Source organism: Chaetomium fimeti (genome assembly GCF_033439085.1).
Source record: "Chaetomium fimeti strain CBS 168.71 chromosome Unknown B0H64scaffold_3, whole genome shotgun sequence".
Classification (NCBI taxonomy): domain Eukaryota; kingdom Fungi; phylum Ascomycota; class Sordariomycetes; order Sordariales; family Chaetomiaceae; genus Chaetomium; species Chaetomium fimeti.
The window spans coordinates 1,456,567-1,475,991 of record NW_026944331.1 but is presented as its reverse complement, the minus strand read 5'-3'; the positions used below and the strand labels follow the sequence as shown (position 1 = coordinate 1,475,991).

Genomic DNA, 19,425 nt, shown 5'->3' with positions numbered 1-19,425 from the left:
ATATTTAAATAACCGTGCTTGAGCACTGCGATGCAACCAGCGGCAACCAGCAAGCTCCAATCCAACCCAAGCTTCCTGCTCCTCACCTCTTTCCATTTCCCACTTTCGCAAAACAAACTTAACCACACATCGCTTCATTGCATCCGCTTGGTCTTCACACTGGGCAGGCAAAGTAGAAGCAAAAGGGTCCTTTGAAATACTCCTGTATTGCCGTGGCCCAAGCTGGTGCATTCTGTTTGCGAACTTAGCTTGCAAAAAAGAAGCCGACAGGGTGACCTGCCGTCCTTGTCAACACAGAAACCATTTCTGGGATCGTAATTTAGTGAGCTTTCCATTGATTGGAAGGCAGCATAAACAACCATCACGATTCGCAAATCCCCAGGAGGAATCACTATCGACAACCACCCACCACCACCTACTCACAATTGCTCACTCCCACTACCTATAACAAACCTATTGTCTCGAGCCTATCCCACATTACATTGTCGTTCCTGACATTTCGCCTTATTCGCCCGCCATGGCCTACACGGATGATGCCGTGCTCTCGAAGCTCTCGGCCCTTAACGAGACCCACGAAAGCATCGCGACCACAGCTCAATGGATCATGTTCCATCGGTAAGCACACGCCATGCAGGACACTGATTTATTGCAACTAACCATGCCAATCCAGGCGACATGTATCACAAACGGTCCACCTGTGGCTCAACAAATTGAAAGACCTCCCGAGCTCTAAGAGGCTCAACATGATTTATTTGGCCAACGGTCAGTACTTCGACTGTGAAATTGTCTAGACCGATCGCTGAACCCCCTTCCAGAAGTTGTACAACAGTCCAAGGCTCGCCATAAGGAGGATTTTCTCAATGCGTTCTCCCCGTTCATTGCCGATGCCACCTCGGTCACTTACAAGGGAGCTCCAGTCGATGTCCAGGGAAAGTTGAGGAGAGTCATGGACGTATGGAGGGAGCGCAGTATTTTCGACAAGGAAGTCATGCAGGACCTGGAGCACAGATTAACGGGTGAGTACCCAACGTCGAGTCCTATTTTATGCTGCTCTCATTCTAACATGGTCCGACAGAGATCGATAAGGCACGCCCCGCGGCTAATGCCGGCGGTTTCGGAGGCAACGCGTTCAGCTCCTCTGGGCCTTCCATCCCTCCAGAGCTCATCCCACTAGTTGCGCCGCAGCAGGCTACCGCCAAAGCCGCCCAGCCTATGAAGAACTCGCTCAGCGCCGCCAATGCCGATTATGAAAAGCTGTCCGACGCGACGACCACCACCGCGGCCCTCCCAGTCCAAGCTGCACGGCTTAGTGGACTTCTCAAGACCCTCGCCAATGCCGAGGGAGCAGTCACCCAGTGTATTCGGGCGCGAAAGGACTTGATCAAGGAGCTAGAGGGGATTCTTGCGATCAACCGTGAAGCCCTGGATGCCGATGAAAAGCAGATGATGGAGCTGAGTGGCCGCCGGACCGAGGTTGAGCAGAAGAGACAGGCTGTGGAGATGGCGATTATTGGTAGCCTTTCAACTGGGGAGGAGCAATCGCCACAAGGCCACGGCTCGGCGAGCCCTGTCCCAGAACCCGACCGCCCACAGGTAGAGGCACTCACGCCCCCCCACGTGCAAGACCATCTCGATGACGTTTATGGGGCATCATCTACGGATCACGGGGCTCAAAACGGTCATCCGCAGCCTGTGCCTTTTCACGGCCCACCCGCCTCTGCCAACGCCCAACCTAGCTTCTCGAGTGCAGCTCCAGACCTCGAGATGCTCTCAAACCTGGCGTCTCAATACCAGGCTGTGCCGCTTGGCGGAAACAAGAAGCGGAAGATCGAAACCTCGGACGAATTCCCCGATCTAGGCGGTGATGATGGGATCGATGCGGACGTAAAGGAGATGCTGAGGAAGGATAGTCAGGGGTAGGACTTTGATTGAAGCCAGCATTGTTTCCTGCATCAGTCCGTTTCATCGGCGACATTCTGGAGTTTGGGTTGGGAAGCTGCTATTGTTGTTTGGCTTTGTGCCTTTTGTGTGCAATTCACATTTCTTTTTTCAGGTTGCGTGTTGGGTGGGCATTGTAATCGCAGTGTACAGATCTGTACATCCTACCTTGGCCTTGTTCAGGGGGTTCAAGGGAGAGGGGGGTGGAGGTTGTGAAGTTTATGTTACGAACGAGCTCTATTCAGCGCAACCTTTTGAGGACTATGCATTGCATTGTACTGTCCAGTTGAAGAACTGTTGATGTTCATACGTTGTTTGTTGGTGGCCTTCCATACTCGGAGTGCTGATATGCAGGGGTTGCGGCTCCCCTAGCCGCCAAGCCGGGGCCTTGATGCACGCTGTGGACACACGAAGAAAACCCGCTTCAGAAACCCGCACCCCAAGCCCCAAGCGGCTGAATCGGAGGGGTGGTGCTGGAGGCTCGGCGATTGCGCATGACGGAATCCCGATTCGCCTAGAAAAACGATGGACCAAGGGCTCCGCATTGGCCGAAGCTCCGGTCAACCTCCATGGATCGGCCCGGTGATTTTTCTCTCTTGCGCTTGTTTCGTTTCCTTCCTTTGCTTTTCCAGCGACGCACACAAACACTGCGTGGGAATGGGTCCCCGAACAACAGCCATTGACCTCCGCAAGCGCAACATGACAACCCTCCGACCATTCCGCATCCCGAAATAACACGCAAAAAATCATACGGGTTTGCGATAGCGCGACAAGAAGCGATTCAAACCGCCATGGCTTCGGGAGCGGCCACCACGGCGATGCGCCGCGCCGTGCTGCTCCCGCAACGCGCCATCGGCGTGGGTGCAACCTCCGGCTTCGGCCACGCGGCTGCGCCAGCGGCAGCAGCGATGGCTGTGTCTCCCCTCCCCTCGTCCCTCCCCTCGTCGGCCTTCTTCCCCGCCAGCCGACAGACCACCCGCCCTTTCTCTTCCGGCTTCGGGGGCCGGAAGACCCCTACGATACCCCGGACGTCCCCGTCCCCCGCCCCCACCCCCGCCCCCACCGCTGCCACACCCCGCCTCCCCCTCGGAGCCCGGCAGTGTCTGGGACAGCCCCGGTGGGCGTCCCCGATCAACGCACTCCGCCGCCTCTCGACGACGCGCCCCACCCTCCAGCAGAAGGGCGAGCCGAAGGAGGTGACCGTCGGCAATAAAGAGCCGGCCACGCTGGAGTCGAAGGAGGAGGATGTGGACGAGCATCTGGAGACCCACGGCTTCCAAAGGAGCGAGAAGGCGGCCAAGGCTGCCCAAATCAACATGAGCGCGCGTCTCTCTAAGGAAGGCGTCGGCGCGCGCGGCAAGCCCGGCGTGTCCGAAGTGTGGCGGCTTGTGAGGATCGCGCGGCCCGAGATCAAGTGGCTCAGTGCCGCCTTCTTCCTGCTGCTCATCTCTTCGGCCGTCACCATGTCGATCCCGTTCTCTGTCGGTCGGATCATGGACCTCTCCACCAAGGGCTCTATCGACGAGGCTCAGATCTTCGGCCTCACCCTGCGGCAGTTCTTCTACGGTCTCGCCGCGGTCCTGACCATCGGCGCGACGGCCAACTTTGGGCGCATCATCCTGCTGCGGATCGTGGGCGAGCGTGTGGTGGCGCGGCTGCGCACCCAGCTCTACCGCCGGACGTACGTGCAAGATGCCGAATTCTTCGACGCCAACAGGGTCGGTGACCTGATCTCGCGGCTGAGCTCCGACACGGTCGTTGTCGGCAAGAGCATCACGCAGAACATGTCGGACGGCCTGCGAGCCCTGGTCAGCGGTGCCGCTGGTTTCGTCATGATGGCCTGGATGAGTCCTAAGTTGACGTCGCTCATTTTCGTCATGGTCCCGCCGATGGCCATCGGTGCCGTTCTATATGGACGCAGCATCCGGCAGCTTAGCAGGCAGATCCAGAAGAACCTGGGTTCCATGTCCAAGATCGCCGAGGAGCGCCTGGGCAACGTCAAGACGAGCCAAGCTTTCGCTGGCGAGGTTCAGGAGATCCACCGGTACAACAAGCAAGTGAGAAAGGTCTTTGCGCTCGGCAAGAAGGAGTCATTCATCTCAGGAACGTTCTTCGCTACGACCAGCTGGGGCGGCAACATGACCATCCTAGCGATGCTTATCGTGGGAGGAAACCTCGTCCGCTCGGGAACGCTATCTCTCGGTGACCTCACCTCATTCATGATGTACACGGCATTTGCAGGGTCTAGTCTCTTCGGACTAAGTGGTTTCTACTCGGAGCTGATGAAGGGGGTGGGCGCCGCCAGCCGTCTGTTCGAGCTCCAGGACCGCAAACCAACGATCCACCAAACCGCGGGCACCAAAGTCACGTCGGCGCAGGGCCCCATCAAATTCTCCCAGGTCAGTTTTGCTTACCCCACTAGACCGGCCGTCAACATCTTCAACGGCCTCGACTTCGAGATCGCCTCCGGCGCCAACGTCTGCATCGTCGGCCCCTCGGGCGGCGGCAAGTCCACCGTGGCCTCCCTATTACTCCGCTTCTACAACCCGACCAGCGGATCCATCACCATCAACGGCGTGGACGTCGCCAAAATGAACGTCAAGTCCCTCCGGCGACGCATCGGCATGGTGGCGCAAGAGCCGGTCCTGTTCTCAGGCAGCATCGCGGAGAACATCTCCTACGGCAAGCCGAGCGCCACACGAGCGGAGATCATCGCGGCAGCGAAAAAGGCCAACTGCGGCTTCATCAGCGACTTCCCGGAGGGACTGGAAACCCAAGTCGGCGCGCGCGGGGCGCAGCTGTCGGGCGGGCAGAAGCAGCGGATCGCGATCGCGCGGGCGCTGCTCAAGGACCCGGACATCCTGCTGCTGGACGAGGCGACGTCGGCGCTCGACGCCGAGTCGGAGACGCTCGTCAACTCGGCCCTCGCCGCCCTGCTCCAGGGCCGCAGCACCACCATCTCCATCGCCCACCGCCTCTCCACCATCAAGCGCTCCGACCAGATCATCGTCCTCTCCAGCGAGGGCACCGTCGCCGAGGTCGGGAGTTACGCGACGTTGAGTGCTGACAAGAATAGCGCCTTCAGCAAGCTCATGGAGTGGCAGATGAGCGGCGGCGAGGTGCCCGCCGACCAGCGCCCGCCGAGTGCCGGGGGGGTGATTATGGAGGTGGAGGAGATTGAGGAGGGGTTGGAGCAGGATGGGGAGAACGAGGAGGATGACTACTTGGAGGAGGAAGAGGAAAAGAAGAAGGAGGAAGAGGATGAGAAGAAGCGCTAAACGGGACGCGCGGCCGCCTCCCGACTTGGGGGTTTCGGCAGCCGGGATGGATGGTGGGATGCCCGGCATTTTCCAACGGGTTACGTCGGGTTGCGTTTGGTGGGCTCCCTAATCGGTTAGACCTGCATCATGGGCGTCTGGCGGGAGGGGATTTGCTTTGCTTTGTTGGGTGTGCTGTAACTACCTATGCACATGCGTTCCATTTATTCGATGATTAGGAATCTCCACTCGGACAGGAAAGGAGAAGAGAGTTGGCAACCAAAGGGCTCTGGGTTGTATTTTTACAAGGCACATATGTCTTGCGGAGCGGCCGAGTTGCATACATAGCTTTCATACAATGGTATTTTGAAGTTCCCGCTCTGAGTCACTCTCGAGTCGAGAGTCGATATGTAAACGAAAGGTTGATCTCGTGGCCGTATTCGTGTTCGTTGCTGACCCCCCGGGTTAGGCAGATGACTCAAACCAAAGATCATCCGAAACCTTCACTGGATAACTAGATGGGACAGCAAAGCAAGGCTCTCGAAATCACTTGTGACGAGATTACCACCAAGGCAATGAGCTGCCTGACATGTTTGCCTCGAACCCATTGGTCCCAACTTCTGTACCCCCATCGAAGGCAACCCGCAAGGTTCCATGTGAAATTCTCGAACCCACGTCGAAGGTTACCTAATGGGCTAATGTCCGGGCCGGGCTGGGGTCGCGCGGGGGTCCGGCCACGAAGTCGGGAATGCTCACGCGACCTCGGTGTCTTGTTTGGAATAGCCGGGCCGGTCCCCCTCCACTCTCCGTGTGAGGACGGCCACCCAACCCACTCGGGCCGCGCTGGAACGGGTGGCTTGGCGGCTTGTCTCTCGCGCAGGACATGGGGCACGCGAGGTCATCCCGCATTCGTCTCTGAGGCGTGGGAGGGCTTCTGGGGTTCAGTCCCGGGGGGGTGAAAGAGGCGTTCGGTGAGCAGCACTGCTGGGCTGGGAATATGCTTGGCATCGTGGCAAATCAGACATTTCCATATTTCCGTCAATCTCCCATTTCGAGGTATTCGTAGAAAATCGAGGAAGCCCGATCTATCATGCCAGTGTGGTTTATACCCGATGACCAGATCCGAGCTAAGCGCGATTGAATCATGTAACGAGCTGACAGTGAGCGATAGTCTTCACACTTCCGGAAAAGCGATTGTCGGATGTGCGGGTTGATGCTACCCGACCCCCGCTGCCTGCGCCATCTGGATCAACTTTGAGATTTGCCGGGGTTGCACAGGCCAGGGTCGGGGATGGAAATGTCGACGTATTCTTACATGTACAGATTCCCGGTCGTTACCCGGCTGGAAGATGATTTGCGCCGCGGCCAAAGTTGAGAGAGAAAACTGTTCCGGGCGAGAGGAAAGAGGGAAGCACTTGCCTCCTATACAGGAAAAATTGGCACCTTCCTCTCAGAAGTCCACATGGAATTCCTCGAACTTTTCGGTTCCTACCAGAACACCATTCGCTCTTCCATATGGAAGTTACGAAGTACTGCGCCGAGCTTCGAGTTACCCGGTCCGCTGTCGCCATGTTTCAATGCAGCATCCATCTCACATGCACTCCACCGTGGCGTCCCCCAAGCTGCCGTCAAAGATGCATCAACCCCACCCGAGCCCACCTCGCCAGGGAAGACCCACCACTGTAACCCCAGCAGGGGGGCAGTCGATGAGCGAAGTCTTGAAAACCTTGCCGCCGAATTAGGCGTTTGGGCATTGGTGACTCGACACAAGCGGGCGAGTTCGGGTGGGTTATATTGGGGCCTTTGTGCCTTTCACGGCTCCAATGCAATACCATCCATTTTGTCATCGCATTCCGGTACCAACTCTGTACCTAACCTTTTCCTCCCCACGCAAAAAGACCCCCATCCTGGGACTCAAGTGGCTTGAGCCGCCGCCCGCTCTCTCTCTCTTGCGAAATTCACTCTTTTCCCAGCATATCCCGCAGGCACCACTTGGGCCTTTTCCTAAAAGGGTCTATTCCATCGTTCCAGACCGAGCCTTGTTTGAGTGATTTCCAGCTTTCCTGGGTCCGTGGCTTTTTGTCCACGTTTAATTCCCCAGATTTCGAGTTGCCGCAGTCTTTAAGAAGGTGCCCACCCCCCGCGACTCATCGTTCAACTCACCCACCCCTCTATCTTGACTTGTCACACAACAACTACAACCACAACTACAACGGCCGTCTCTACCGAGAGCCAAACCATTGGAATCTCTACCCTCTCTGCCCTACCTCTTCCTTAACGGTACCTTCACTTGCTGCTCCAACCGTGGCAGTTCAGAACCCCGTCCCACACGCTCTTCACTCTGAGTCAATGAGCCCCCCGTTGTCGGTGAACAACCCGGAGATGGCCCGGGCCTTGTTGAAGAACCACGGTGACCGCGGTTGGGTTGTGCAAAAGTTTGGAGGCACAAGCGTTGGCAAGTTCCCAGACAAGATCGCAGACGACATTGTCAAGTATGACTCCTGTTCCATTGGTCCAAAAAGGACGAAGCCAGACTGACTCGGCGGCGCAGGAGATATGTCGAAAACAACAGGGTGGTAGTTGTGTGCTCGGCGCGGAGTACTGGCAAGAAGGTGACAGGTACCACGAGCCGGTGCGTCCTCTTGTCTTACTTACCCCTCGTTTACTTTCCCCCACGCACCCGGAGGCCGAGCCATGGCATGGCGCTCCTAATTAGTCAACCACTGCGGGATGACTGACAACGTGCGCTCTCATGCAGGTTATTGGAGGTGTACAAGAAGCTGCGAGCCATTGGCGCCGCCACGAGTGATCACGAGGCCCAGGAAGAATTGCTGGGAGAGGCTAGGCACGTCGTGCAGGAGATCTGCATCGACCATGTCGCCGCCGCCGACAACTTTATTCGGGACCCCGAACTCAGCTCCTTCCTCAAGGCCGGCATCGAGGTGGAGTGCCAGCTTCTCGTCGATTACCTAGAAGCGGCGAGACGTTTCAATCTTGAGATCAACGCCCGGGCTAAGGATCGGGTCGTTAGCTTTGGCGAGAAACTATGCTGCCGGTTCATGACATGTCTCCTTAAGGACAGGGTGAGGTCCCCCTAGCCGGTTCTTGCTTCTCCATACTGACGCGCGAGTAAAAAGGGGGTGGACGCCCAGTACATCGACTTGGCTGATATCATGCACAACGAGAGCCCGGGCCGGCTCGATTCTACCTTCTACAAGAATGCGTCGGACGCTATCTGCAAGAAGATTGTGGCTTGCGAGGACAGGGTGCCCGTAGTGACCGGTTTCTTTGGCAACGTCCCCGGTAGCCTTATCGATGGCGACATTGGCCGTGGGTACACGGACTTGTGCGCATCTCTGGTGGCGGTAGGCCTGAAGGCCAAGGAGCTCCAAATCTGGAAGGAGGTGGACGGCATCTTCACCGCCGACCCGTCAAAGGTCCCAACTGCGAGACTCATCCCGTTCATCACACCTTCGGAAGCGTCAGAATTGACATTCTACGGCTCCGAAGTCATTCACCACTTGACCATGGACCAGGTCATCAAGGCGGTACCCCCTATCCCCATCCGCATCAAGAACGTCAAGAACCCCCATGGAGAAGGCACCATCGTGAGGCCGGATCCCCTTCTAGCCTCTGACCAACGCATCCAAAGAACGCGGCAACTTTCCGATCCAGCACTTCGGAAGAAGCCAAAGAGGCCGACGGCCGTCACCGTCAAGGACAAGATCTCCATCATCAACATCCACTCCAACAAGCGGTCGATAGCGCACATGTTCCTGGCCCGCGTCTTCTCCATCCTCAACCAGCAGCAAATCTCAGTCGATCTCATCTCCACTAGCGAGGTCCACGTCTCGATCGCGGTCCACACGGCGACCTCCGAGTTCGGCAACTTCGACCAGGCCGTGGCACAACTCCGGGCCGAGTGCGGCGAGGTCAGCGTGTTGCACGACATGACCATCCTCAGTCTCGTGGGCGCTGAGATGAAGAACATGGTCGGTATCGCTGGCCGCATGTTCTCCACCCTCGGAGAACACCAGGTCAATTTGGAGATGATTTCTCAAGGTAAGATGAACCTGTGGTGTACGGGAGGCTGCTCGGTTGCAAAAGGCTAACCTGCCGTTTTAGGTGCGAGTGAGATCAACATATCGTGTGTCATTGACGCTCGTGATGCGGAGAGGGCTATGAACATCCTGCATACGAGCCTCTTTACCTTCCTTGATTAGGGGCGGTCTTTATTTTTGTGCTAAACAAGCACGGCATCATGATGAGACAGACTGTATTTTTGTTCCCGGGAGGGGATTGCCAATTTTCGCAAAAGATCGCCAGCGAAGTGTAGTTATGGGTTTCAATTACAGGTATACTTTCTTTTCTGTTTGGGGGATAACGACGGATGAGAGGATTGTAGGAGAGCTGGGTACACACCACGGGGCATGCTATATATATACTTCGCACTGTAGATAGTTAGATTCCCTCATTTTGCCAGGTACCTAGGTACTTATGAATAGACCGGCGCATTACTTGAGTCATATAAGAGTGGAGATATCTGAGTTGAATCTGACCCTAACCCTAGATATCAAACTTGTCGCCGTTTGCTTATCCCGCGTGGCGATTGAAGATAACGACGCAGATGTTAACCTCGACACCGCATGATTGTTTGATAGGTACCTGAACCTTCCACTCGCAACATTCCTACTCGCCGCTTCCACCAACTTTCACACCTCCACCCTCACTACCGCCGCCCGAACGCCGCTCTCACAACCGAAAATAAACCCAATCCAAACACCCGCCCGACTCCGCGCAGCGAGTCCAAACCTCATCCATCATGGGCAAAGCCGAGCCGGGATCGACCAAATACCTGGCCAACAAGATGAAGCAAAAGGGCCTGACGCGGCTGCGGTGGTACTGCCAGATCTGCGAGAAGCCGTGCCGGGACGAGAACGCGTTCAAGATGCACTGCCAGTCGGAGAGCCACATGCGGCGGGCGCTGGAGGCGGGGCAGAACTTCAAGAGCGTGCAGGAGGACTACAGCAAGCAGTTCCTGACCGAGTTCGTCTCGCTGCTCAAGACGGCCCACGGCGAGAAGAGCGTGCACGCCAACAAGTTCTACCAGGAGGTCATCGCCCGCCGCGACCACGTCCATCTCAACGCCACCCGCTGGCATTCGTTGACGGATTTTGTCAAGCACATCTCGCGCGAGGGCATCGTGCGCGCCGAGGAGAAGGAGGATGGCATTTTTATCGCCTGGGTCGATGACTCGCCCGACGCGATGAAGCGACGTGAGGCTGTCCGGCGGAAAGAGATGCAAGATAAGGGGGATGAGGAGCGGGAGCAGATGTTGCTGCGGGAGCAGATTAGGCGCGCGCAGAGGGATGCTGAGGCTAGGGGGGTGGCTGGGGTGGACGGGGAAGAGGAGGAGGAGGGGAGGGAATTGAAGCGGGAGGAGGGAGAGAAGATCAAATTGAGTTTTGGGGCGAAGCCGACGAAGAGTACCACCCCCGAGGACACGGCCTCCGCGCTGGATACGAAGAAGGAGGGTGGTGAGGCGGAAACCACGGACGGGACAGGCAATGGGGAGGTGAAGAAGGAGGATGATACCAAGCCGGCTGAGACGAAAACAGCAGCGAAGCCCATCTCGCTCAAGTTTGGCGCCAAACCACAACCGAAAAATGTCTTCAAGAACGCTTTTGCTGGGGCCCCGAAAAAGGTCATGGCTGCTCAGCCCAAGAAGATGAGCGAGGCCGAGAGGATCATGAAGGAGGAATTGGAACGCAAGAGGACACGGGAGGCAGGCGGTGGGCCTCCCAACAAAAGGCCGCGGTTTTAGGGATTCAATCGAGGATAATTCGACTCGGAAGGTTGTACAGCATATTTTGGCGTTTAGGGAAAGATTCATTTGGGAAGGACATGATACCAGGAATTCAATAGCACCTTGCAATTTTACCATAGATCTAGACCGTGTCAACCGGTAAACACCGAAAATCAGCCTTTGTTAACCAACTCCCCAACTCCGTCGCCCGATGCTGCCCCTTCCCCCAAGACGACCAACGAACCACTAATCCGCCTCCGAAGCGCTGCCGTCACGTCTACGAAGATATCAGTCAGCCAGCCCACACCAACACTCCCCCAACAAGGGAACTCCTCCTAGACACACTGGGAAAAAAACCTACGGGATATACGTGATCCGGTACTCCTCCTCGATGGTGGTGCGCACGTCGTCGGGCAGCTGGCCCGACACCTTGGTCGCGTACACGCCGCGCACGTACTTGTCCAGCCGCTGCCACTTGGCCACCCACGACTTGGTCGGGTCGGCCAGCGTGATGAGCCCCTCGAACACCTGCGACGTGCAGCTGTCGATCTGGTCCGGCGAGCCCTGCAGGTGCAGGAACTCCTCGCAGTTGGGGCAGCCCTCGTCGCGGAAGCGCTGTTTTGGGTTGGTTTGGGTGTGAGTTTGAGTGTGATGCGGTGTGGGTATGGTATGGTGTGGTGTGGTGTGGTAGGTGTGTGGTGAGTTGAAGGGGGGAGGGGGTTCGGGGTGAAGGAGTGGTGGGATGAGAATGGGATCGGACAGAGAGACTTACAGCGTAGGTCATGACTATAGAGCAGACCATGCAGGCGCGCAGGTAGCGGTGTTGGCCCGGAGCAACGAAGTTTTCTGACATTTCGAGACGGTTCCGTGTTTTGTTGACTGAAAGAGAGTCTGGGGTGAGTGTTGCTAAGCGGATAGAGATGTATCACGGCTCTGGATGTTGAGTTTGGGTTGGTTGTTCGTTGAAAGATTCGGCTTTCACTGAGACGAAGACCGGCTTTATTTATGTATGTAAGGGTATGAGGCTGCTGGAGAGCCTGGGCCGGATGAGAGCCAAGCAGAACCCGGAAGCGTTGCCGTTTTCCGCAAGGGTGGCACGGTGCACAAGCTGAAGTGGGGCAGGCGGGCACTTGGCAGATAACGTTCCAGGTTGAATTGACCCCAGTGTGCCGAGCAACGTGAACTGCATGTTCTCTTGATTTCATTGAAACTTCCCTGGATTCCTCGTGCATCCCTCCGTTCCATTCTCCTTCCACAAACCGTCCCGGATCGAAGACGGGCTCTTTACAAATGCGCCCGGCCATCCTTCCGGCCGACCGTTCAATTTTCCATCCATCACCATCCGAGCCCCCCGAAAAATGAACTGAGTAGAGCGCAACGGCCTCACTATCAGCACTTGTTCCTTATCCTGTCTTGCTTCGTGTGTGAGATCCCAGCAGCCGAACACCGAGTGAATGAAAAATGGGCAACAGCCCCTCCACGCACAAATCCGCGAGCCAGTCGTCATCGTCACAAACAAGCTCGCAGCATGATCGACCGGTGAGGCGGGAAGCCCGAAACCCCATCCCAGTGCAGGGCCTACGGGCTGCTGCCCCGCCAGAACCCTCGCTCACTCAGGCCCAGGGCGCCTCTGTCCAACCGCCGTCGAGTAGCAACAGCAGCGTCGCCAGCCGGCCAAAGCCGCTGCAGCCCCGACCCCTCGGCTCCGGAATTGCTGCATCAGCCTGCTCGACCGCTTCCTCGCCTGCTACCGCCGCCAGCTCCACGAGCTCCGCGAAACCCGTCGAGGTCAAACAGGGCAAACCCAGCCCCAGCCATGCGCCTGCCAAGCCCGTAGCTGTGCCCAACTCGCACAATTCCCCTTCGTCCCCGCGATCGCCTCGCTCGCCGCGCTCCGAAGATAGTTACGAAGTCGCAGCGATGCCCGTCAGCAGTGTGCAGGAGGTGTCGTACCTGACGCGCCCGCCGCGCCTGCCGCTTCCGATCGAGGAGGAGGTCCACACCCCGGGATCGCCCATTATCGCACCGACCGATGTCGGCGAGCCGGTCGAGGACGTCGAGGGCCTCGACAATGCAGGATTGGCCCATCCGACCTCAAACCTAAGCGACACGGTGGTGGAGGAAGATGACGCTGAGGAGCTGTTGGTCGACAAGACCAGGCCTACGGTGCCGACAAGGCTCGAATGGCGCCGTGGCGGTGACAAGGTCTATGTCACGGGTACTATCTTTCAGTGGAATCGCAAAACCCGGCTGCACCCAGTGTGAGTATTGAAATTGGCGAGTAAGTGACCTGGCGGTTTCGGATTAGCTGACGTGAAGTGCCGATTACAGTGAGGGGGAACCAGGCGTCTTTGCGACGACGATTGACATCCTCCCGGGGACACACCATATCCGTTTCCTCGTTGATGGGCAAATGCAGACAACTCCGGACTACCCGACGACGGTCGATTTCGGTAACAACTTGGTCAACTACATCGAAGTCAGTCCCGATGATCTACAACCTACACCAACCGACGGGGAGGGGGTGTCGGAGGGTAAGACTTCGCAGCAGCAGACAGAGGCCGAAGCAACCCCGACCGAGGAAGACGGCGAGGTTCCCTTACCCCGGGATAGAGATATTCCTCCAGCCAGCCAGTTCGAGCAGAAGATCCCGAAGTACCTCATTGATCAAGATCAGCCTGAGGATTCCCCTCAGTATCACCATGCCGTCCGGGCCACCGAGAAGCTGCCGAACCCGCCTGGGCTTCCCGGGTTCCTGAGCAAGCCTATCTTAAATGCGGCCACGCCGAGGAAGGATGACAACAGCGTCTTGACCCAGCCGAACCACACTGTCCTCAACCATCTTGCCACTAGCAGCATCAAGAACAATGTACTGGCGGTTTCGGCAACAACGAGATACAAGAGCAAGGTTAGTCGACGTTGGTTATCCCGGTCTCGCTCTGACGCTAACACTTTCCATAGTACGTGACGACTATCATGTATAAGCCCACAGCAACAGACTGAATATGAGAGCTCCGGCCCGGCCAGAATCCCATCGCGGCAAATAACAGCGTAGGAGCATCGGCAATGTCTGTCCCAGTTAGCGGCTATTTTTTGACGAGTGCATGATCTTCGGGTTTACTACGGCGGTGATGGAGCCATACGATACTTTATTTTGGGAGGTGAGATGGGGTATTTGCTGCCGGCGACTTGAGTCCGCCGCGCATGTCACGGAGAGGTTCATATGCAGTGAAAAAGCACGCTACTTCCTCCATTTGACGAGCACCTCGTCTGTTCTGAATCGCTGTGTACATGTGCTATCCTCGATCGGGGTCCTGAACCCCGTTTCATATGCCAAGAGTCCTGCATGCGCAATCATAATGCCATTGTCTATGCAGAAGCGTTCATCCGTCGCAAAAACGCTCCCGCCGCGGTCTGCCGCCATGAGCGCCATCATCTCCTGGAGTCGCTCGTTGCACCCGACGCCACCCACGATTAGCACCTGGTTGCTCCCAACATGCGCCATGGCCCGCTCCGTGATCTCCACCAGCATCGCGTACACTGTCTCCTGCAGGCTGAAGCACAGATCCGCCCCCGTGAACGGCTCCCCATCGGGCCCCTTCCCACCATTGGCCTTCATCTGCGCCGCCAGCTCCTCCACCCTCGTCAAGATGCCGCTAAACGAGCAATCCATCCCCTTCACCGCATACGGCAGGTCCAGCAACACCCGCCCGCCCTTCTTGGCCAGCTGCTCGATATTATACCCGGGCGCGGGATCGTTACTGATCGCGAGCGCGCGCGCGAAGCGGTCGAGGCAGTTGCCCACGGCGATGTCGAGCGTCTCGCCAAAGATGCGGTAGCGCTGCTCCGCGTAGGCGATCACCTGGGTGTTGCCGCCGGACACGTACAGCACCACCGGGTGGTCGGCCCCCGTGATGGCCCGCCCCATCTCGATGTGGCCCACGCAGTGGTTGACCCCGACCAGCTCCTTGCCCCACAGCAGCGCCAGCGTGCGCGCCGCGACCGCGACCGACGCCAGCGGCGCCCCCATCCCCGGCCCCCGCGTGTAGCAGATGCAGTCGATGTCGGCGATGCGGATGCCGGCGTCGGCCAGGGCCTGCTTCGCGACCCGCACGAAGAAGGCCCGGTGGTGGTGGGCCGTGTCTTTGGGCAGGAACCCGGTGCCCGGCGGCGAGACGAAGGTGTGGCGGACGTTGGAGAGCACGGTGGATGTGGGCGCGGCAGCGTCGCCTTCGTGTAGGATTACGCCGATTCCGAGCTTGTTGGCGGACCCTTCGCAGCCGAGGGCGATGCGCCGCTTCTTTTTGGTAATGTCGAGGCCCATGGTGGGCGGGTGGGTTCGCGCAAGGTAGGACGGGGAGAAGGGTGTCGGTTTGCCGGCCGTTCGTTGGGTGTGCGTCTAATTTGTCGGGGATTGCGATCGCCTCACGTTTTCTGCTCCGACAATTCGAGATACGATATCACCATGGGGCGTGGTGTCGCGAAAACGGGGGGTGTGGTCTTGTTGATTGATTTCGTCATTTCCTCCGCGGGGCAGTGATGAGGGGTCATTTTTGCTGATCTGAATTGGAGGTACCAATGTACCTGCGGAATGGCACGTGCGCAGGTCAGCAGTGATTGGTGCTCCGACCCACACCCATACAGCCGCCGCATCGTGGAGCCGGTCGTCTTTTGGGGTTTCTTCCGTCAGACCCCCCCACTGCAGCGAGAATACTGTACACAATTCCCAACCTACATCTCGACGTCAAACTCTTCCACTGCCGGAAGACACAATGCCGCCAAGCCCTTACCCTCTCTCTTGTTGCAATTTTGCTGTTGCTTTTGCATTCTAGTACCCAGACTCCTGAAACTAGTCCCGGGCAAGCAACACATATCTAATCATGCAGCTGACCACCGAATTGGCTGCCAACAGCCAGTCCTGATTCCGACCCACGGGTTTCGGGGGCGAGCAGCGGAGAAACACATTCGGTCGACTCCTGTCCCCTAAGCTTCAAGGTATGTTCCTATTTCCTTGCTCTCAAGCATTGAGATGCCACCAAACACGAAGTCGTGTGAGGGCGGAGGGCTACCTTCCGGTGCTTGCAATCCAGAGACTGACCCGTTGTTATTTATCAGGGATGCAAACCTCTCTCCCCAATGCAACAATTGCCCCCCCGAGCTACCTCCTGTGAATGCGGGTTTTTTCTCTGCAAGAAAACTAGAGTTCGGCGAGCGTGGCTGCCTCCGTCTGCCTTCCCATCAGCCCGGGCACCTCCTCCGCACGACGTAAGCTCGGAGCGAGCAGAGGCGGCAAGGCCGGTCAGGGCACACGACCGCAGCACCTTTTCCACTCTTGAGCTCGCGGCGACCTGAGGAACCCTCCTCCGCGGATACTTCAATATATTTACTGGTTACACCGTCCTGCCGCGCAGCAATCCCAAGTCGGGGAAATTCGGCAACGACGGCTGGTATCCTTAGGCCACGTGCTGTTTTGGAAGTCAATCCATGTTTCCATGTTGACTTGGGGCCTCCCCCTTTCCCCCTCCAACGACAGGAGCAACACCGACCCAGCCGACTCCGGTATCTGTCCTACATTTCGTCGCAGCGCAAAGCTAGGCCCGCCAAGACTCACTCTATCTTGCGCCTCACTTTTCTTACCTTCCCAACAGCCTTCCTTGTGGGGCAGAAAGCACATGCAACTCGACACCTAGATCACCTGTGGAATTGCGGAGATTGTATCCCGCGTTTGTCTGGCAGCTGGGAATTATGCCGTCTGCGCCGGAGTCATTTATGCTCTGCTGGGTGTGTGCCGAGGTATGTACCCACTTCTTTCATCATATACTTTTCGCACAGCTCTCTGGCCACGACCACGACGTCTTCAAATTCATTAACACGACGAAGTTTTACAGCCCGCGGCCGGACAATCCATAAGCAATTCATCCCAATCAGCACGTACGACACAAGAGGAAAGCGAAAAATGCCGCAAAACACGGTTTTGATTGCGTCAAAGGCTCTTGCCACACCGCCGCCGGCAATTCATATATACATGGCTTCTCTGCCTGACATTATCATCGATACGAACACACAACGCCAAACACCGCGCCGGGCCAATCCTTCTTTCTACCAAGGCCATCGCTAAAACGCAATCATCGGAGAGTTAAGTGCAGGGTGTGTATACAAGGCAAGAACCATGTCGTTCTTGTCGACGCCCGACCGCACATGGGCGGTGGTAGCGGTACTGGTGTGGGCTGTGGTGGCTGTTGAGGTGCCTTCGCGGAGAGCCCAGGTTCCTGAGTCGGCGGCCGCACTCATTGCAGTCAGGGGGTTTAGGAGGTGGGTATGCGCAAAACGCCCAACCACACATGGGCGGTGGGCGAGCACAACCCTTTCCACAACTAAGTCGTCTGTAAAGGATTCAGTTCGGCGCGTGCCGGGATTACAATACGCGCCGAAAACCACAACAGCTCAGGGTTCGAGCCACAGCAACTCAGCGTCCAGCCTCAGAAATCCAGCGTCCAGCCTCAGGGGCTTCATGTGCCCGCCTGGGGCTGAGGTGGTACCTGTGGTTGTGGCTGTATTCCTAGTTGTGGTGGCTGTTGTGGTTGTGGTTGCTGGGCTGGAGGTGGTGCTGGAGGAAGTGGTACCCGGCTGCTCGAGACCGATGTCCGATTCGTCATCCACAAGGGGAGCGGTATCGAAGCCCGGAATCTCAAGGCGTTGGTGTCGAAGGGATCCGCCTCGTACGTGGGCGGATCCTCCTCGTCATCCGACGATTGGTCATACTTCCACCGATCCACCACCTCAGCCCTAGCCTCGCTCGGAGGAGTCGCCATCCCACGGCGGTCGATCCACAACCGCTGAAGGCGCCCGATCCGGCGCCGGTACGCCGGTGGGGCTTTTCTCGACTCCTCGTCGCAAGCCACGCCTCGGAACTTGAAGAAAGCTTGTGGGTTTTGTGGCACCAGCTCCCTTTGTGGACGCTCCGGCTTGTCAAGGTCCATGGGAGTGGGCTCCTCCAAGGACTCTGACGACGCAGACGCTGGTGGCGTCATCAAATACTGCGTCTTAGCCGGCCTAAAGCTAGGGTCCTGTCTGGGCCCGTGTACCGGTGACAGTGGACCTCGTGTCAGGTCAAGATGGTTGCGGTTCCATTCATTGTGGCTCTGCACCTTCTTCTCTATGTCAGCGCGGAGCTCGTTCTCCTTCTCGGCCAAACGGTCGGCAAGGACTGAAAGATCTGCCTCAGCAGCGGACGGGCGGACAGCGATGCGAAGTTGTGTTGGTGGCGGTGGCCGTTGCATGGTCGGGACATCTGGTGCCTTCCTCTTTTGCGGCTGCGGGTCATCAGTATCATACCGGGCATGGAAGCACGCGGAGGGCGTGGAACTTACCTTCTGGTTGATGAGATCTTCGTCATCGGTTTTGATGCCCAACCGGATCTTGTGCTCCTTGAGCTGGGCCCGCACTTCGAAGATCGCACGATCCGTTTTCAGCATATCCGCCTTCAGAAGCTCGCGGTTATGCGCGGCCAAGACCAGCTGCCGGCCATCCTCAAGCTCTTTTCGCAAGCGCTTGAGTTTATCCGCACTCTGAACATCCCTCGCTCGTGTTTTCCGCGTCTGGCGGACCTCACGGCGTCGAAAGCAGACGTACGGATCGGCCTCGTCACTCTCTTGATGCTTCTCGAACTTCAGCGTCGGATGGAGCGGCTGATTGTTCAGCGCCTGCCGCCGGGATTTCCAGTACGCATAGATTTCCTTGGCGTGTGACATGATCTTGGCCCTGTCGAGGTCCTGCAGGGCCTGAAGCATGTCATCGTACGGAACTATGGTCTGGTCTATCGAGGCGAACGGGGCTTTGATGTACGAGGTGTCCTCGTATACATCCATGAGCCGCTCAAAGTCATCTTCAGAGAGTTGGGACGAGGCGGGCCGCTTCTGGTTGTAAGACTTGAGAAAGACGTCGTCCTCCTCAGTCATATCATACATACATCCTATGGATTCTTCCACTGTCTGGGAGAACCGAATGTATGTGGCCGTCTTGGAGAACGGACGGGTGTAGAGCTCGTCATAATTGAGCGTGCTCTCCTGTGGAGGTGGCACGGGGATCTCCTTGTCAGCGGCGACCCCCGCGTTCTGCAGGACAGCTTGGAGATGGTATTCCTGGAGCCATCAAGGTCAGTATCAGCCCCCTCCAAAACCTCGCGTGAATATGTGGCACGTGCACCGACACGTGACCCATACGTGATGATGACAGGTTTCGACTCACATTTTCCTCGGCCTGCTCGACGCCAGTCGCGATTTGAGCTTCATTTGTGAGTGATTCGTACTCAGCCGGGTCTATCTGTTCCTCTCTTAATACACCCAAGAGTGTTTTCACACTCAGTTTCTTGTATCGGACTTTGCGGGTCGCCATGGCTGCGAGGAAGCGAAAGTCCGGGGTAAA

At 57.3% G+C, this 19,425-nt stretch overlaps 8 protein-coding genes across 8 annotated transcripts; 5 read left to right on the top strand and 3 right to left on the bottom strand.

The window, feature by feature from the left end:
* Positions 1 to 49: 49 nt before the first annotated feature.
* B0H64DRAFT_356822 (RNA polymerase II-binding domain-containing protein) lies at positions 50 to 2,222 on the top strand. The gene is made up of 4 exons (XM_062801606.1): positions 50 to 615; positions 671 to 762; positions 816 to 1,016; positions 1,076 to 2,222. Exons 1-4 carry the CDS (start codon positions 518 to 520, stop codon positions 1,918 to 1,920), a joined length of 1,236 nt encoding a protein of 411 aa, XP_062660551.1. The 5' UTR covers positions 50 to 517; the 3' UTR covers positions 1,921 to 2,222.
* Positions 2,223 to 2,627: 405 nt separating this feature from the next.
* On the top strand, positions 2,628 to 5,583 carry B0H64DRAFT_116400 (uncharacterized protein). The gene has a single exon (XM_062797870.1). The coding sequence runs from the start codon at positions 2,730 to 2,732 to the stop codon at positions 5,214 to 5,216; it is 2,487 nt and encodes an 828-aa protein (XP_062660550.1). The 5' UTR covers positions 2,628 to 2,729; the 3' UTR covers positions 5,217 to 5,583.
* Positions 5,584 to 7,544: 1,961 nt separating this feature from the next.
* Positions 7,545 to 9,418, top strand: B0H64DRAFT_416259 (Aspartate/glutamate/uridylate kinase; the record flags this gene model as incomplete). The annotated part of the gene is made up of 5 exons (XM_062805152.1): positions 7,545 to 7,682; positions 7,718 to 7,827; positions 7,954 to 8,278; positions 8,333 to 9,257; positions 9,321 to 9,418. The coding sequence occupies 5 exons, from the start codon at positions 7,545 to 7,547 to the stop codon at positions 9,416 to 9,418; spliced, it is 1,596 nt and encodes a 531-aa protein (XP_062660549.1).
* A 417-nt stretch (positions 9,419 to 9,835) lies between these two features.
* On the top strand, positions 9,836 to 11,100 carry B0H64DRAFT_356814 (domain of Kin17 curved DNA-binding protein-domain-containing protein). The gene has a single exon (XM_062801605.1). The coding sequence runs from the start codon at positions 10,018 to 10,020 to the stop codon at positions 11,017 to 11,019; it is 1,002 nt and encodes a 333-aa protein (XP_062660548.1). The 5' UTR covers positions 9,836 to 10,017; the 3' UTR covers positions 11,020 to 11,100.
* On the bottom strand, positions 11,101 to 12,144 carry B0H64DRAFT_391054 (Spt4/RpoE2 zinc finger-domain-containing protein). The gene is made up of 3 exons (XM_062803452.1): positions 11,774 to 12,144; positions 11,363 to 11,616; positions 11,101 to 11,278 (listed from the first exon to the last, which is right to left on the bottom strand). Exons 1-3 carry the CDS (start codon positions 11,852 to 11,854, stop codon positions 11,248 to 11,250), a joined length of 366 nt encoding a protein of 121 aa, XP_062660547.1. The 5' UTR covers positions 11,855 to 12,144; the 3' UTR covers positions 11,101 to 11,247.
* A 35-nt stretch (positions 12,145 to 12,179) lies between these two features.
* Positions 12,180 to 14,254, top strand: B0H64DRAFT_391048 (5'-AMP-activated protein kinase beta subunit, interation domain-containing protein). Its single transcript, XM_062803451.1, has 3 exons — positions 12,180 to 13,262; positions 13,333 to 13,909; positions 13,963 to 14,254. The coding sequence occupies exons 1-3, from the start codon at positions 12,463 to 12,465 to the stop codon at positions 14,002 to 14,004; spliced, it is 1,419 nt and encodes a 472-aa protein (XP_062660546.1). The 5' UTR covers positions 12,180 to 12,462; the 3' UTR covers positions 14,005 to 14,254.
* On the bottom strand, positions 14,231 to 15,524 carry B0H64DRAFT_391047 (putative tRNA threonylcarbamoyladenosine biosynthesis protein KAE1). The gene has a single exon (XM_062803450.1). The coding sequence runs from the start codon at positions 15,323 to 15,325 to the stop codon at positions 14,243 to 14,245; it is 1,083 nt and encodes a 360-aa protein (XP_062660545.1). The 5' UTR covers positions 15,326 to 15,524; the 3' UTR covers positions 14,231 to 14,242.
* A 1,986-nt stretch (positions 15,525 to 17,510) lies between these two features.
* Positions 17,511 to 19,395, bottom strand: B0H64DRAFT_372438 (enhancer of polycomb-like-domain-containing protein; the record flags this gene model as incomplete). Its single annotated transcript, XM_062802227.1, has 5 exons — positions 17,511 to 17,540; positions 17,625 to 18,314; positions 18,372 to 19,142; positions 19,249 to 19,323; positions 19,360 to 19,395. The coding sequence occupies 5 exons, from the start codon at positions 19,393 to 19,395 to the stop codon at positions 17,511 to 17,513; spliced, it is 1,602 nt and encodes a 533-aa protein (XP_062660544.1).
* Positions 19,396 to 19,425: the final 30 nt, after the last annotated feature.

What these genes read in the sequence shown, in the direction of transcription:
- B0H64DRAFT_356822 (XM_062801606.1), top strand. Translation starts at nt 518, where the DNA reads ATGGCCTACACGGATGATGCCGTGCTCTCGAAGCTCTCGGCCCTTAAC. An exon ending in CATGATTTATTTGGCCAACG is followed by an intron (nt 763 to 815) that starts GTCAGTACTTCG and finishes ACCCCCTTCCAG; the next exon opens with AAGTTGTACAACAGTCCAAG. An exon ending in CCTGGAGCACAGATTAACGG is followed by an intron (nt 1,017 to 1,075) that starts GTGAGTACCCAA and finishes ATGGTCCGACAG; the next exon opens with AGATCGATAAGGCACGCCCC.
- B0H64DRAFT_391047 (XM_062803450.1), bottom strand. Translation starts at nt 15,325, where the DNA reads ATGGGCCTCGACATTACCAAAAAGAAGCGGCGCATCGCCCTCGGCTGC.
- B0H64DRAFT_356814 (XM_062801605.1), top strand. Translation starts at nt 10,018, where the DNA reads ATGGGCAAAGCCGAGCCGGGATCGACCAAATACCTGGCCAACAAGATG.
- B0H64DRAFT_391048 (XM_062803451.1), top strand. Translation starts at nt 12,463, where the DNA reads ATGGGCAACAGCCCCTCCACGCACAAATCCGCGAGCCAGTCGTCATCG. An exon ending in AAAACCCGGCTGCACCCAGT is followed by an intron (nt 13,263 to 13,332) that starts GTGAGTATTGAA and finishes TGCCGATTACAG; the next exon opens with TGAGGGGGAACCAGGCGTCT. An exon ending in CAACGAGATACAAGAGCAAG is followed by an intron (nt 13,910 to 13,962) that starts GTTAGTCGACGT and finishes CACTTTCCATAG; the next exon opens with TACGTGACGACTATCATGTA.
- B0H64DRAFT_391054 (XM_062803452.1), bottom strand. Translation starts at nt 11,854, where the DNA reads ATGTCAGAAAACTTCGTTGCTCCGGGCCAACACCGCTACCTGCGCGCC. An exon ending in CTATAGTCATGACCTACGCT is followed by an intron (nt 11,617 to 11,773) that starts GTAAGTCTCTCT and finishes AACCCAAAACAG; the next exon opens with CGCTTCCGCGACGAGGGCTG. An exon ending in TACCGGATCACGTATATCCC is followed by an intron (nt 11,279 to 11,362) that starts GTAGGTTTTTTT and finishes ATATCTTCGTAG; the next exon opens with ACGTGACGGCAGCGCTTCGG.
- B0H64DRAFT_116400 (XM_062797870.1), top strand. Translation starts at nt 2,730, where the DNA reads ATGGCTTCGGGAGCGGCCACCACGGCGATGCGCCGCGCCGTGCTGCTC.